Source organism: Dendrobates tinctorius, unplaced genomic scaffold (genome assembly GCF_039654945.1).
Source record: "Dendrobates tinctorius isolate UK_male_01 unplaced genomic scaffold, ASM3965494v1 ptg000297l, whole genome shotgun sequence".
NCBI classification, from domain to species: Eukaryota; Metazoa; Chordata; class Amphibia; order Anura; family Dendrobatidae; genus Dendrobates; species Dendrobates tinctorius.
Genome location: NW_027361964.1, coordinates 3,010,001 through 3,028,046, shown reverse-complemented (window position 1 = coordinate 3,028,046; position 18,046 = coordinate 3,010,001). Strand labels below are relative to the sequence as shown.

The 18,046-nt window shown below is 46.0% G+C and overlaps 1 protein-coding gene across 1 annotated transcript in view; it reads right to left on the bottom strand.

Moving 5' to 3' along the window:
* The window catches only part of LOC141073149 (uncharacterized), a 65,417-nt gene that overhangs the window by 6,685 nt on the left and 40,686 nt on the right, over positions 1-18,046 (bottom strand). The window contains exons 6-11 of the mRNA XM_073560524.1: positions 16,577-16,633; positions 9,985-10,014; positions 9,755-9,805; positions 7,863-7,925; positions 7,649-7,790; positions 1,486-7,526 (exon numbers count right to left, since the gene is read on the bottom strand). Of these exons, the coding sequence (XP_073416625.1) occupies positions 1,486-7,526; positions 7,649-7,790; positions 7,863-7,925; positions 9,755-9,805; positions 9,985-10,014; positions 16,577-16,633 (6,384 nt within the window). The remainder of the gene's footprint in view (positions 1-1,485; positions 7,527-7,648; positions 7,791-7,862; positions 7,926-9,754; positions 9,806-9,984; positions 10,015-16,576; positions 16,634-18,046) is intronic.

Here is an 18,046-nt window from a genome sequence, read left to right as displayed (position 1 = left end):
CCTACTAACCAGAATCCCTCAAAGTCTGTCCACTATTTCATCCTTCTTCTCCGCTAGATTTCTGAAACTTAACATGGACAAAACAGAATTCATCATCTTTCCCCCCATCTCATGTGACCCCCCCCCCCAACGAACCTATCCATTACAGTAAATGGCTGCCCACTCTCCCCAGTCCCACAAGCTCGCTGCCTCGGGGTAATCCTTGACGCTGATCTCTCCTTCAAACCACATATCCAAGCCCTTTCCACTTTCTGCCGACTTCAACTCAAAAATATTTCACGAATCCATTCATTCCTCAACCAAAAATCTGCAAAAACCCTAGTCCATGCCCTCATCATCTCTTGCCTTGACTACTGCAACCTCCTGCTCAGTGGCCTCCCCTCGAACACTCTTGCTCCCCTCGAACACTCTTGCACCCCTCCAATCTATTCTAAACTCTGCTGCCCGACTAATCCACCTGTGCCCCCGCTATTCCCCAGCTTCTCCCCTCTGTCAATCCCTTCACTGGCTCCCCATTGCCCAGATACTCCAGTACAAAACCCTAACCATGACATACAAAGCCATCCACAACCTGTCTGCTCCATACATCTGTGACCTCGTCTCCCGGTACTTTCCTGCACGCAACCTCCGATCCTCACAAGATCTCCTTCTCTACTCCCCTCTTATCTCCTCTTCCCACAATCGCATACAAGATTTCTCTCGCGCATCACCCCTACTCTGGAACTCTCTACCACAACATATCAGACTCTCACCATCGAAATCTTCAAAAAGAGCCTGAAGACCCACCTCTTCCGACAAGCCTATAACCTGCAGTAACCACCGATCGACCAAACCGCTGCATGACCAGCTCTACCCTCGCCTACTGTATTCTCACCCATCCCTTGTAGATTGTGAGCCTTCGCGGGCAGGGTCCTCTCTCCTCCTGTACCAGTTAGGACTTGTATTGTTTAACATTATTGTACTTGTTTTTATTATGTACACCCCTCCTTACATGTAAAGCGCCATGGAATAAATGGCGCTATAACAATAAATAATAATAATAATCCTATTGACAACCTGCAGTCAATTCTCAAAAAGTGTCAAGCAAAACCACAGAAATAGTGAGGATGGGGGGGCAGAAGTGTGGAGACCCTGGGGGGGCAGAAGTGTGGAGACACGGGAGGCAGCGCTGAGAACACTGAAGAGTCACAGAAACTTCATGAATTTGTCAATAGATAATAAAGAACAAAATGTTTATAATTATCCATCAGTAACCATAGAAACGGCCAACTAAAAAAGAGAAAAAGGACGTAGGGAAAATGTGAAAACCTAAGTGTGTCAGGTTGAAAACTTACGAGCACAACTGTAGTTGGAACAATGCATCATTAAGACTTTCATTATAAAGTGGCGGCTTTCTTATAAAAGCAGCAAGATCCCGTCCCCACGTCGCGTCCCCCCCCCCCCGTCCACACATCGCTCTAGCCTGTACAATACACCAATACCAACCTCTCCATTTTAGGGGGCTCTTCAGCAGCTGGTGAGGGTTTTGGGGGGCTTGAATCAGAAGACGACTGTGATGACGAGCTGCTTTGCAGTCTACTCTGCTTATCTGCGGAAATTATTTGTCCATCTTGTTGTGAAGGCTCATTTACTTGTCCTGGAGATAAAGCGTTTTCGCCACAGATCTTTTCTTTTGCACTTTCGGCTGCTGCTCTTTGGCCAATGCTCATTTGCATTTTGGAGTCCAGTTGGGCATAATCGTCTCCTTTCTCCGGGATAGGAGGTTTATCTGGGGCATGTGGAGGTGCGAGGAGCTCAGCAGTAGACCTAGCCAGTTCCATTTCACTGGTCTCACTGTGTGGAGAGGGATTTCTCCTATTTGCAGAGGCTTCCCTTTTAACGATAGACCCATCTCGGTCTTGTTGGAAGGAGTTCTCAGGATAGTCAACTTGTGACAGAATTGGGGACTTTTGTAAACTCTCTTGGATAGCCATACAGGGACTGGCTGAAGGTTTAGGACTGGCAGACTGTATATTAGCCGTTCTTTTAGGTGAGCTCCGTTGGGGTTGTACAGATTTACTAACTGATGGTGACGTGGATGGTCTAAGCTGCCGAGGAGCTTGAGACTGTTCTCTGTCTGAGGATGATGAACGACTGTGTCTACTAGCTGCTCTGCCACTTTGTGGATTCTTATATCTGTCAGATGATTTGGACCGCACTCTTCTCTCAAACGACCGAGACTTCCTCCACGGTGACCTAAGTCTCTTACGTCTGGAGGAAGAAGTGGATCGGTCCCGACGATAATAACCATGAGGCTTATCACGTCTGTATGGTGATCGCGATCTCCTTTTCGGGGAAGATCTGGAATTACCTCGATGGGAGTACCGATAAGAATCATATCTTGAGGGTGATCTTGATCTCCCTTTCCAAGGTGAGGATCTAGAATGACCACGACGAGAACGCCATGAACGGTCAAGGCGTGAGCGAGAACCTGAGCGCCCTCTTCTCGGTGACAAAGGAGATCTGCCACGTCCCCATCTTCTACGATTTTGCCAAGATGGTGATCGTCTTGAAGATGATCGTGAGCGATTTCTATGCGAGTATCTGTCTGTCCTAGACCTTGAACGAGACCTAAATGCACGAGGTGGTGTTCTTTCTCTATGTCTTGGGGGTGTTTTTGACCTGCCTTTCTGAACAGGTGACCGTGATAGAGATCTTTTTGTTCGTGGCTCTCTTCCAGAGGAGTGCGAGAAGTCTCTGTGATTTACAGATGACCTAGATGAAGAGCCTGACCGGGCAAGCCTTTCTTTCTCTCGAACAGAACCATATCTTGAAGATTTGTGCCTCACGGAGTCAGGAGATTTCTGCCTTTCAGGAGATGCAATGCGCCGTATTGGTGGAAGATCCGGCACAGTAACTTTTTGTGGAGATGCCGGTTCTTCTGAAGAGTTGCTTACACTTGAAGAGTCGGAACTGCTGTCCTCTGAAGAGGAACCCGAGCTGCTATGTTTTGATGATGTCAGGGACTTGGGACTTTTATGTGTACTAGGTGAGGAAGACTTTTTTATAAGCCCATCAGTATGTTCTGGCCTCATCACTTCACTGCTTTCACACTGCGCATTAGATTGAGTGTCCGCTAAAGTAGTCTCATCACTAGCTGTGAGCAGGGGCATGCAGGAGCTATTCGGTTTATCAGGGAATTCTGGATAACTTCTTTCTCCTGGCTTGCATTCTTCAATTACTTGGAAGACTGAAATATCAGGAGAAAATGGAGAAGCAACTGGGCTTCTGGTTATTTTTGTAAAAGAGCAGTCTATATTTGTGGTGCCACCACCCAGAACCTCAGGAGAACCAACTTTATTCAGATTGGGAGAGGTTGTCTCATCCAAGGACACTGGAGTAGTATACTTGCCATCAAGCATATCCACATGTGCTGATGGCGATTTTGACCCACTTCTGGGTAACATACTAACAGAGTTGACAGAAAGAAGCTCACATTTTTCAGATGGTCTGTCGCTTTGTAAGGAATCTAAAGGTGTACAAGGGGGAGAGCTGGTTGTATCCTGATCAAGGTTTGTCTTCATTCCCTTTGAAATTGGGGAAGTCACATTTTGCACAGGTGAATGACTTGATTCCTCGTCATCTTCAGAAGACGATGAAGAGGATGAGGAGGAAGAGTTTGATGAAGATGATGAAGAGGAAGAAGATGAGGACGAAGAGGAGGAGGATGATGATGATGTTGTTGAGGAACTTGATTTTCTTCTCTTGGTTCTCTTTTGAACTGCTTGTGCTGAAGATTTAGTATCTTTTGGTGGGCCTGCTTCTTCGCCAGTGAACACAGATTCTGGTGCAGTAGCTTTTACACTAGTTTCTGAATTCCTGAGAGGCGAGGAGCTATGGGATTGGTCTTCCGGCTTCTCTCTTGACAGTTTTAGCACATTTACTTGTGAGTCTGTTCCATTCATCTCTGTATGTAATGATATTATAGATAAGCTCTCTGGCTGAGTTGCACACACTTCGTAAGACACAACATGCTGTTCTTGTGGTACACTCATGGTTTCAGAGGATTCAGCGTTTTCAGAAGAACACAATTTACGGGTAAGCTCTTTGATGGGAGAATTCACATTCTCCTGAGGATACAAACCAGTTTTATAAGAATGAGTCTTCAATTTCCCCTCATGTTCTGAAGATGAACGATGTGAAGACTTTGCCTCGTTTTCAGAGGCTCTAAGTTTAGGTTCAGATATTTCAGGTTGAGAATCACTATCTGATGATCCAGAAGTTATTTTTCGTGGTGGTGTTATAGATGCACAGTCAGGTGATCTTGAAGAATACTTTTTGGTAGGCATAGGTCTTCTTTCATGCTCGTGTGAGGACTCATTTTTGAGGGATTGCCTTGTGTAGTCGCTTTCAGATGATCTATAATCATGTCTTCTCTCAGACTGTGGGACATCTGACTCTTGTTCCGATCTCAAACTACCATGTTGTGACAACCTTGACTTTGCCTCATGTTCTGGTGATCTATTGCTATGATTTTTGCCATGAATTGATACCAAGTTAGACTTTGATGACGTATGAGAACTTGACCTACGATCAGAATGATGGACGGATGACAACCTGGAACGAGTCTTACTTGGAGGTCTAGATCCAGATAGTCTTTCAGGTGATGATTCTGAAGTTTCTCTATGTTTGATTGGCTTTAACTTCGATTCTTCTTCAGATGAAGACAGTGAGCTGGATCTGGATTTTGAGTGGTTATCTCTAGGTTGTTGCTCAGGTGAGGAATATGAGCTTTCGCTTAATGCTGGTTTGCCTTTAGTCTGCTTTTCAGATGACTTTTGACTCACTCGAGGTGCCACTTTACTCTGGATCCCACATTCTGGAGATGACCTGGGGCTCTTTCTTGGTGAAGGTATACTGCTGAATTGATTTTCCGGAGAGGATTCTGACCTTGTTCTAGTCAATTGTACTTTACTTCTTTCCTTCCTTTCTGGAGACGACTCAGAACTAGTTGGAGCACGTTTCTGTCTATTAGGCTGCCTTTCAGGAGAAGATTCAGAACCAGCTTTACACTGCGGGGAACTTAACATTTTGTGATTTTTAGAGAATCGTTTGAGCCCTGAATTAGTCAGTTTAGAAGCACTAGCTGAAGTTAATTCCAAACGCTGCTTATTTTTAGATGACAATTCAGCATCAAAAATATTAGGTCTGATTTTAGACAGTCGGGATCCATCATTTCGTTCAGATGATGATGATGAATCAGAACTTCGACGGCAATGTGATTTCATCTTTTGGTCAGAAGTTCTTCTGGGTGAACCATGTTTCTTTTTAAGTTCTCGACTTGAATGACCGCCTTTTTGCTTTTGTTTATGTTCATATTCAGATGGCTCTTTGCTGTTTGAAGAGCTTCTACTTGAGCCAGATCTCATTTTTTGAGCTGCTCGCTTTGATGTACACTCATTTTCTGATGTCTGATGTTCTGGAGACGATTCTGAATCTCCTCTATGATAAGTCTTTGATTTAGTTGAACGATCAAGAGATGATCTCGAATCAAGATTTTGTAGAAATGTTTTGGTGTGTTTGATCTGCCTCATGATTTCAGAAGTTTGGCTGTGTATGGTACACTTAGATGACTTCCCATGGGACGATTCTCTAGATTTTGATCTGAACTCAGAAGTCACAACCCTCTTGTGCAAACCTCTAGATCTTCTTTCACTCTCTCTCTCATTAAAGGGAGAAATTTCCTTTGGTGAACAACTTCTGTTGGATCTTGGAGAAACTGGTGATCGTGACGCAGTTTTCTCACGGGAAGACGTATGTGAAAATTTCTCTTGAGCTATTCTTTGTTCAGAATATCTAGAACGGCCTCCTCTGGATTTTGGAGAAGAACTGTATCTTTTACTGTAATTCAACTTCTTTTCATGTTTCCTGGTTTGTGGTGAAGGTGACCTCGATATCCTCGTCACGCTCATCTTTACCGGGGACCGCGATCTGGACACAGACCCTTTTGAGCAATTTCTTGAAGAGTGATTTTTTTGCACTGGAGACCTTGAACGTGAAGTTGATTGACCCTTTGATGATTGGCGTCTGTGTCTTGTTTTGGGAGAAGTAGTCTTTTGGGCAGATGTTTGTCGCTTAGGAGACAATGATCGGGATTTTGCTCTCTTTCTAGGTGTTCGTGAACGAGATTTATTCTTTGCATAAGAATTTGGACTAGGACTACAAGATTTTGAAGCCATACGCCTGTCTGAAGGGGTCCTTTGATAATGCAATGTTGAAGGTGACCTTTCTTTACCACAAGAAGACCTAATTCGCTTCCGGTCCGATTTATGTGTCAGGGTGTTCCTTTGATTTACTGAAGGGGAATGCGACCGTATCTTGTGGGGTACCGGGGAGCATGTGCGAGATCGCCTGCTTCTATTAGACCGAGAACAAGACCTCTCATCCCTTTCAGGAGAAACTGAACGTTTGTGCTTCGCTTCAGACCGAGTGTGTGACCTTGTCTCATTCCTGGATGAAGATGTGCATCTCTTCTTCAGATGGTCCGATACAGCCTTATCATATTTTTGAGTTGTGGGGAGTTTCTCACCATAGGGAGATCTTTCTTTTTCACGGTAGTGCCGTAGATGTGTACGTGATGAAGATCTTTCTCTGCGAGATGATTTTGAGGTTTCTCTACGTGGAGGAGTCGGTGAATGTGCTTTTTTTGGCGATTTTCTTGAAGTTTTATTTTTTGGACTTCTTGGAGGAGAAATTGACGAGGATCTGGCTTTGCTTTTAGGGGTCACGGCCCGTCTCTTCCTTGGTGGACTCTCAGAAGGAGAGTGAATATTTTTTTGGGATGATAATCTATGTTCTCTCCGAGGACTACTTGACATGCTTCTTCGCGACAGTCGATCCTGCTCTGGTCGTTGTCTAGGAGAAGATTTTCTGGGAACAGCAGACTTCGCAGTCTTACTTTCTGTATCTTTTTCCGTTTTGGAAGATGCATTTTCTTTGACATATGCACGAGACTTCTGCATACTCTTACTAACCAACTCTCTATCAGACATTTCACTTTCTGAGGAGGAGGACGATGAAGACGAGGAGGAGGATGAGGAAGACGATGAAGATGAACCTTTAGTTTTTGAAGATTTGTCAGGTACTGGTTGAGTTTTTCTCTTTCCATCCCATTTGCCTTCACGTGAATCATTTCTAGATTTGGGTTTTGGAGACTCCCTTTCTAGAGATAGACTTCGGTCCGTCCTTGGGGATTTAGACTGCCGCTTGTGGGCAGCTGGTGATCTTCGATGCTCAGGTGAAGCATTCCTGTGCGGCTTATTTCTGTCTCTCTCTTTAGGGTGGTGACCCTTTGGACTGTCATGTCTGTGCCTCTTTTGTGGGATTGGGCTTGATCCTGGAGAGATGTCAGGGGCTGCAGCACTATGGCTCTCCCTCAGTTTAGCATCCCTTTTAGTAGCCTCTGGAACATCTCGGGCATCCTTAGATCTTCTAGGAGAGAATGAAGATGAGCGATCTCTGCTATTTCTCTCATTCCTAGAATCTCTCTGAAAATGAAAAAAAATAAAAAAGTGGACACTTAAAGAGCAGGAATGAGATGTGGCATTTTATCACAAACAGATCTGATTGGGACAGAGCTGTCAAACTGTTGTAGATTTCATGTACTTACATTTCTAGGATGGCTCAATGGCTGTGGGCTTGCGGCTTGATATTTCCTTCGCTCTCTTGATGAGCTGACTGATCTCTGCCTTTCTGGGTTGTTCACGTGACCACGTTTTTCACCCTTACCTTTTTGGACATGATCCCTGGACCTGTAGGTACCAAGGTAAGGTGTAAGAAGAGCTAAATTCCTGTCACAAAAAAGCAAAACATGTGCACGATACCTGCTGGGTGAGGTCACATCCGACGACAAGGAAGACGCCCGCTGTGGGGACACACTCGGGGACCTGGAGAGCAGGAAAAGAGGAAGGATGTACAGCTATACAAGAGACAGGCAACGCTGCCTCGCTCCAGATCCTCACTGTACATAATCATACCCTCGGCAGCCACTATTCCACCTCCTCCCTGAGCACCCAGTATCATCCCCCTGTCAGACCCCGTCACTCTATACTGCTCCCTCCAAGTGTATCCACCGTCCATAATCATCCCCCTGCCGGACCCCGTCCTTTTACACTGCTCCCTCCATAATCATCCCCCTGCCGGACCCCGTCACTCTATACTGCTCCCTCCATAATCATCCCCCTGCCTGACCCTGTCACTCTATACTGCTCCCTCCATATTCATCCCCCTGCCGAACCCAGTCACTATACTGCTCCCTCCATAATCATCCCCCTGCCGGACCCCGTCACTCTATACAGCTCCCTCCATATTCATCCCCCTGCCTGACCCTGTCACTCTATACTGCTCCCTCCATATTCATCCCCCTGCCGGACCCAGTCACTATACTGCTCCCTCCATAATCATACCCTTGCCTGACCCCGTCACTCTATACTGCTCCCTCCATATTCATCCCCCTGCCGGACCAAGTCACTATACTGCTCCCTCCATAATCATCCCCCTGCCGGACCCAGTCACTCTATACTGCTCCCTCCAGACGTATCCACCGTCCATAATCATCCCCCTGCCGGACCCCGTCCCTTTACACTGCTCAATCCATAATCATCCCCCGGCCAGACACAGGTCCCTTTAAACTGCTCCCTCCATAATCATCCCCCTGCCGGACCCCGTCACTTTATACTGCTCCCTCCATATTCATCCCCCTGCCCGACCCCGTCACTCTATATTGCTCCCTTCATTTTCATCCCCCTGCCGGACCCCGTCACTCTATACGGCTCCATTTTCATCCCCTGCCGGACCCCATCACTCTACACTGCTCCCTCCATAATCATCCCCCTGCCGGACCCCGTCACTCTATACTGCTCCCTCCATATTCATCCCCCTGCCGGATCCAGTCACTATACTGCTCCCTCCATAACCATCCCCTGCCGGACCCCGTCACTCTATACAGCTCCCTCCATATTCATCCCCCTGCCCGAGCCCAGTCACTCTATACTGCTACCTCCAGACGTATCCACCGTCCATAATCATCCCCCTGCCGGACCCCCGTCCCTTTACACTGCTCCCTCCATTTTCATCCCCCTGCACGACCCCGTCACTTGCTTCCTCCATTTTAATCCCCCTGCCGGACCCCATCACGCTATACTGCTCTGTCCATAATCATCCCCCTGCCGGACCCCGTCACTCTAAAATGCTCCCTCCATTTTCATCCCCCTGCCACACACCGTCACTATACTGCTCCCTCCATAATCATCCCCCTGCCCGACCCCTTCACTCTATACTGCTCCCTCCATTTTCATCCCCCTGCCCAACCCCGTCACTCTATAATGCTCCCTCCATTTTCATCCTCCTGCCAGACCCCGTCACTATACTGCTCACTCCATAATCATCCCCCTGCCGGACCCCGTCACTCTATACTGCTCCCTCCATAATCATACCCCTGCAAGACCCCGTCACTCTACACTGCTCCCTCCATTTTCATCCCCCTGCCGGACCCCGTCACTATACTGCTCCATCCATAATCATCCCCCTGCCCGACCCCGTCACTCTATAATGCTCCCTCCTTATTCATCCCCCTGCCATTGACCACCCCACCCTTAACCACACCATACATACCTCTTGCCACCCACTACTCCCCAACAACAACCTATAATAGCCCACCCAGCCCCACCCAGGACAAGTCAGTGGAGATCAGCTCTGAGTCTGCAGCCATCATCACCTTCTCGCTTTTCTTTCTTTATTTCTTCGCTTGCTTTTTGGGGTAGAAGATCTAGAAATACAGAGAGAATAAGAAACTACAGTGCACATAGCTCAGACCACACAAAAGACCATGGCAGAGACCACGCCACTCAGGACACACGGATCCATCTCCACACACGGCACTGACCAGAGGCCCCCAATGGCCGTCCAAGCCCACCATACACGGCAAACCCCAGGGTCTGTTCTCACCTCTCCTTTCTCTTAGAATCTGATGAAGACCTGGGAAACAATGACACGAAAGATTACATAGAGGATAGCCCTATATACACACAGCAGTATATGAGCACAGAGGATAGCCCTATATATACACAGCAGTATATGAGCACAGAGGATAGCCCTATATATACACAGCAGTATATGAGCAGAGGATAGCCCTATATACACACAGCAGTATATGAGCACAGAGGATAGCCCTATATACACACAGCAGTATATGAGCACAGAGGATAGCCCTATATATACACAGCAGTATATGAGCAGAGGATAGCCCTATATATACACACAGCAGTATATGAGCACAGAGGATAGCCCTATATATACACAGCAGTATATGATCACAGAGGATAGCCCTATAACACACAGCAGTATATGATCACAGAGGATAGCCCTATATACACACAGCAGTATATGAACACAGACGATAGCCCTATATACACACAGCAGTATATGAGCACAGAGGATAGCCCTATATACACACAGCAGTATATGATCACAGAGGATAGCCCTATATACACACAGCAGTATATGATCACAGAGGATAGCCCTATATACACACAGCAGTATATGATCACAGAGGATAGCCCTATATACACACAGCAGTATATGATCACAGAGGATAGCCCTATATACACACAGCAGTATATGATCACAGAGGATAGCCCTATAACACACAGCAGTATATGATCACAGAGGATAGCCCTATATACACACAGCAGTATATGAACACAGACGATAGCCCTATATACACACAGCAGTATGTGATCACAGATGATAGCCCTATATACACAGCAGTATGTGATCACAGAGGATAGCCCTATATACATAGCAGTATATGAGCAGAGGATAGCCCTATATATACACACAGCAGAATATGAGCACAGAGGATAGCCCTATATATACACAGCAGTATATGAGCACAGAGGATAGCCCAATATACACAGCAGTATATGATCACAGATGATAGCCCTATATACACACAGCAGTATATGATCACAGAGGATAGCCCTATATACACACAGCAGTATATGATCACAGAGGATAGCCCTATATACACACAGCAGTATATGATCACAGAGGATAGCCCTATATACACACAGCAGTATATGATCACAGAGGATAGCCCTATATACACACAGCAGTATATGATCACAGAGGATAGCCCTATATACACACAGCAGTATATGATCACAGAGGATAGCCCTATATATACACAGCAGTATATGATCACAGAGGATAGCCCTATATACACACAGCAGTATATGATCACAGAGGATAGCCCTATATACACACAGCAGTATATGATCACAGAGGATAGCCCTATAACACACAGCAGTATATGATCACAGAGGATAGCCCTATATACACACAGCAGTATATGATCACAGAGGATAGCCCTATAACACACAGCAGTATATGATCACAGAGGATAGCCCTATATACACACAGCAGTATATGAGCACAGAGGATAGCCCTATATATACACAGCAGTATATGAGCACAGAGGATAGCCCTATATACACACAGCAGTATATGATCAGAGGATAGCCCTATATACACACAGCAGTATATGATCACAGAGGATAGCCCTATATACACACAGCAGTATATGATCACAGAGGATAGCCCTATATATACACAGCAGTATATGAGCACAGACGATAGCCCTATATACACACACAGCAGTATATGATCAGAGGATAGCCCTATATACACACAGCAGTATATGATCACAGAGGATAGCCCTATATACACACAGCAGTATATGATCACAGAGGATAGCCCTATAACACACAGCAGTATATGATCACAGAGGATAGCCCTATATACACACAGCAGTATATGAGCACAGAGGATAGCCCTATATATACACAGCAGTATATGAGCACAGAGGATAGCCCTATATACACACAGCAGTATATGATCAGAGGATAGCCCTATATACACACAGCAGTATATGATCACAGAGGATAGCCCTATATACACACAGCAGTATATGAGCACAGAGGATAGCCCTATATATACACAGCAGTATATGAGCACAGAGGATAGCCCTATATACACACAGCAGTATATGATCAGAGGATAGCCCTATATACACACAGCAGTATATGATCACAGAGGATAGCCCTATATACACACAGCAGTATATGATCACAGAGGATAGCCCTATATACACACAGCAGTATATGATCACAGAGGATAGCCCTATATACACACAGCAGTATATGATCACAGAGGATAGCCCTATATACACACAGCAGTATATGATCACAGAGGATAGCCCTATAACACACAGCAGTATATGATCACAGAGGATAGCCCTATATACACACAGCAGTATATGAACACAGACGATAGCCCTATATACACACAGCAGTATATGAGCACAGATGATAGCCCTATATACACAGCAGTATGTGATCACAGAGGATAGCCCTATATACACAGCAGTATATGAGCAGAGGATAGCCCTATATATACACACAGCAGTATATGAGCACAGAGGATAGCCCTATATATACACAGCAGTATATGATCACAGAGGATAGCCCTATAACACACAGCAGTATATGATCACAGAGGATAGCCCTATATACACACAGCAGTATATGAACACAGACAATAGCCCTATATACACACAGCAGTATATGAGCACAGATGATAGCCCTATATACACAGCAGTATGTGATCACAGAGGATAGCCCTATATACACAGCAGTATATGAGCAGAGGATAGCCCTATATATACACACAGCAGTATATGAGCACAGAGGATAGCCCTATATATACACAGCAGTATATGATCACAGAGGATAGCCCTATATACACACAGCAGTATATGAACACAGAGGATAGCCCAATATACACACAGCAGTATATGAGCACAGAGGATAGCCCTATATATACACAGCAGTATATGATCACAGAGGATAGCCCTATATACACACAGCAGTATATGATCACAGAGGATAGCACTATATACACACAGCAGTGTATGATCACAGAGGATAGCCCTATATACACACAGCAGTATATGATCACAGAGGATAGCACTATATACACACAGCAGTGTATGAGCACAGAGGATAGCCCTATATACACACACAACAGTATATGATCACAAAGGATAGCCCTATATACACAGCAGTATATGAATACAGAGGATAGCCCAATATACACACAGCAGTATATGAGCACAGAGGATAGCCCTATATATACACACACAGCAGTATATGAATACAGAGGATAGCCCTATATACACACAGCAGTATATGAACACAGACGATAGCCCAATATACACACAGCAGTATATGAGCACAGAGGATAGCCCTATGTATACACACACAGCAGTATATGAATACAGAGGATAGCCCTATATACACACAGCAGTATATGAATACAGAGGATAGCCCTATATACACACAGCAGTATATGAGCACAGAGGATAGCCCTATATACACACAGCAATGTATGAGCACAGAGGATAGCCCTATATACACACAGCAGTATATGACCACAGAGGATAGCCCTATATACACACAGCAGTATATGAACACAGAGGATAGCCCTATATACACAGCAGTATATGAGCACAGAGGATAGCCCTATATACACACAGCAGTATATGAGCACAGAGGATAGCCCTATATACACAGCAGTATATGAGCACAGAGGATAGCCCTATATACACACAGCAGTATATGAACACAGATAGCCCTATATACACAGCAGTATATGAGCACAGAGGATAGCCCTATATACACACAGCAGTATATGAGCACAGAGGATAGCCCTATATACACAGCAGTATATGAGCACAGAGGATAGCCCTATATACACACAGCAGTATATGAACATAGAGGATAGCCCTATATACACAGCAGTATATGAACACAGAGGATAGCCCTATATACACACAGCAGTGTATGAACATAGAGGATAGCCCTATATACACAGCAGTATATGAACACAGAGGATAGCCCTATATACACACAGCAGTATAAGAACACAGAGGATAGCCCAATACACACAGCAGTATATGAACAGAGGATAGCCCTATATACAGACAGCAGTATATGACCAGAGGATAGCCCTATATACACACAGCAGTATATGAACACAGAGGATAGCCCTACATACACAGCAGTATATGAGCACAGAGGATAGCCCTATATATACACAGCAGTATATGAGCACAGAGGATAGCCCTATATATACACAGCAGTATATGAGCACAGAGGATAGCCCAATATACACAGCAGTATATCACAGAGGATAGCCCTATATACACACAGCAGTATATGATCACAGAGGATAGCCCTATATACACACTGCAGTATATGATCACAGAGGATAGCCCTATTACACACAGCAGTATAAGAACACAGAGGATAGCCCAATATACACAGCAGTATATGAACACAGAGGATAGCCCTATATACACACTGCAGTATATGATCACAGAGGATAGCCCTATTACACACAGCAGTATAAGAACACAGAGGATAGCCCAATATACACAGCAGTATATGAACACAGAGGATAGCCCTATATACACACACAACAGTATATGAGCACAGAGGATAGCCCTATATATACACAGCAGTATATGAGCACAGAGGATAGCCCTATATATACACAGCAGTATATGAGCACAGAGGATAGCCCTATATACACACAGCAGTATATGATCACAGAGGATAGCCCTATATACACACAGCAGTATATGAGCACAGAGGATAGCCCTATATACACACAGCAGTATATGAGCACAGAGGATAGCCCTATATACACACAGCAATATATGAACATAGAGGATAGCCCTATATACACAGCAGTATATGAACACAGAGGATAGCCCAATATACACACTGCAGTATATGATCACAAAGGATATCCCTATATACACACAGGAGTATATGAGAACAGAGGATAGCCCTATATACACACTGCAGTATATGATCACAGAGGATAGCCCTATATACACACACTGCAGTATATGATCACAGAGGATAGCCCTATAACACACAGCAGTATAAGAACACAGAGGATAGCCCTATATATATATATATATATATACACAGCAGTATATGAGCACAGAGGATAGCCCTATATACACACAGCAGTATATGAGCACAGAGGATAGCCCTATATGCACACAGCAGTATATGAGCACAGAGGATAGCCCTATATACACAGCAGTATATGAGCACAGAGGATAGCCCTATATACACACACAGCAGTATATGAACACAGAGGATAGCCCTATATACACAGCAGTATATGAGCACAGAGGATAGCCCTATATATACACAGCAGTATATGAGCATAGAGGATAGCCCTATATACACACAGCAGTATATGAGCACAGAGGATAGCCCTATATATACACAGCAGTGTATGAACACAGAGGATAGCCCTATATACACACAGCAGTATATGATCACAGAGGATAGCCCTATATATACACAGCAGTGTATGAACACAGAGGATAGCCCTATATACACACAGCAGTATATGAGCACAGAGGATAGCCCTATATATACACAGCAGTGTATGAACACAGAGGATAGCCCTATATACACACAGCAGTATATGATCACAGAGGATAACCCTATATATACACAGCAGTGTATGAACACAGAGGATAGCCCTATATACACACAGCAGTAAATGAGCACAGAGGATAGCCCAATATACACAGCAGTGTATGAACACAGAGGATAGCCCTATATACACACAGGAGTATATGAGCACAGAGGATAGCCCTATATATACACAGCAGTGTATGAACACAGAGGATAGCCCTATATACACACAGCAGTATATGAGCACAGAGGATAGCCCAATATACACAGCAGTATATGATCACAGAGGATAGCCCTATATACACACAGCAGTATATGAATACAGAGGATAGCCCTATATACACACAGGAGTATATGAACAAAGACGATAGCCCTATATATACACAGCAGTATATGAGCACAGAGGATAGCCCTATATACACACAGCAGTATATGAACACAGAGGATAGCCCTATATACACAGCAGTATATGAACACAGAGGATAGCCCTATATACACACAGCAGTATATGAACAGAGGATAGCCCTATATACACACAGCAGTATATGAGCAGAGGATAGCCCTATATACACACAGCAGTATATGAGCACAGAGGATAGCCCTATATACACACAGCAGTATATGAGCACAGAGGATAGCCCTATATACACACAGCAGTATATGAACAGAGGATAGCCCTATATACACACAGCAGTATATGAGCAGAGGATAGCCCTATATACACACAGCAGTATATGAGCACAGAGGATAGCCCTATATACACACAGCAGTATATGAGCACAAAGGATAGCCCTATATACACACAGCAGTGTATGATCACAGAGGATAGCCCTATACACAGCAGTATATAACGACACAAAGCTATACACAGCATTTCACACAGGATCGCTCTATATCGGCCTTTACACAGGGAGCATCTGGATACATTACACAACATGTGGCTAGCAGTAGTGCACAGCTAAACAGTGACAGACCTGTGCTTGCGGGACTTGGACGTCTTCTCTTTGTGACCAGGGGAGCGGCTTTGCGACCTGAGGAAGGACAGAAAAGATTATTCCCAAACCTGGATCCCCCTGGAGATCTGACATGGGCAAGAATGAGCAGCAAGTAACATGCCATACTGCAGAAAATAAGCCCTCACCAGACCCAAAAACAGCCCGCAAAAGCAGCCACAGTACAGCCGTATGGACCCAAGAAGGGTCGACCACGACTGCGGGGATAGCTATTAATCTAAGCACACTGGTCTTACTTATTCTGAAAGAGGACAATAAAAGGAAATAAAAGTAATGATAATTTGGGCACAAATCTGTATGGTCTGTACAGAGCAGGCACAAGCCCACACAGAGCCTCCGCGTCTCCCCAGCCTTGACACCCACGAGGCTCTACACATTACCGGCCTCCGCGTCTCACCAGCACTGACCTCCAGGAGGCTCTACACATTACCGGCCTCCGCGTCTCCCCAGCCCTGACCCCCACGAGGCTCTACACATTACCGGCCTCCGCGTCTCCCCAGCACTGACCCCCACGAGGCTCTACACATTACCGGCCTCCGCGTCTCCCCAGCACTGACCCCCACGAGGCTCTACACATTACCGGCCTCCGCGTCTCCCCAGCACTGACCCCCACGAGGCTCTACACATTACCGGCCTCCGCGTCTCCCCAGCACTGACTTCCAGGAGGCTCTACACATTACCGGCCTCCGCGTCTCCCCAGCCCTGACCCCCACGAGGCTCTACACATTACCGGCCTCCGCGTCTCCCCAGCACTGACCCCCACGAGGCTCTACACGTTACCGGCCTCTGCGTCTCTCCAGCACTGACCCCCACGAGGCTCTACACATTACCGGCCTCCGCATCTCCCCAGCACTGACCTCCAGGAGGCTCTACACATTACCGGCCTCCGCGTCTCCCCAGCCCTGAACCCCACGAGGCTCTACACATTACCGGCCTCCGCATCTCCCCAGCACTGACTTCCAGGAGGCTCTACACATTACCGGCCTCCGCGTCTCCCCAGCACTGACCTCCAGGAGGCTCTACACATTACCGGCCTCCGCGTCTCCCCAGCACTGACCCCCAGGAGGCTCTACACATTACTGGCCTCCGCGTCTCCCCAGCACTGACCTCCAGGAGGCTCTACACATTACCGGCCTCCACATCTCCCCAGCACTGACCCCCACAAGGTTCTACACATTACCGGCCTCCGTGTCTCCCCAGCACTGACCCCCAAGAGGCTCTACACATTACCGGCCTCCGTGTCTCCCCAGCACTGACCCCCACGAGGCTCGACACATTAACGGCCTCCGCGTCTCCCCAGCACTGACCCCCACGAGGCTCTACACATTAGCGGCCTCCGTGTCTCCCCAGCACTGACCCCCACGATGCTCTACACATTACCGGCCTCCGCGTTCCCCCAGTACTGACCCCCACGAGGCTCTACACATTACC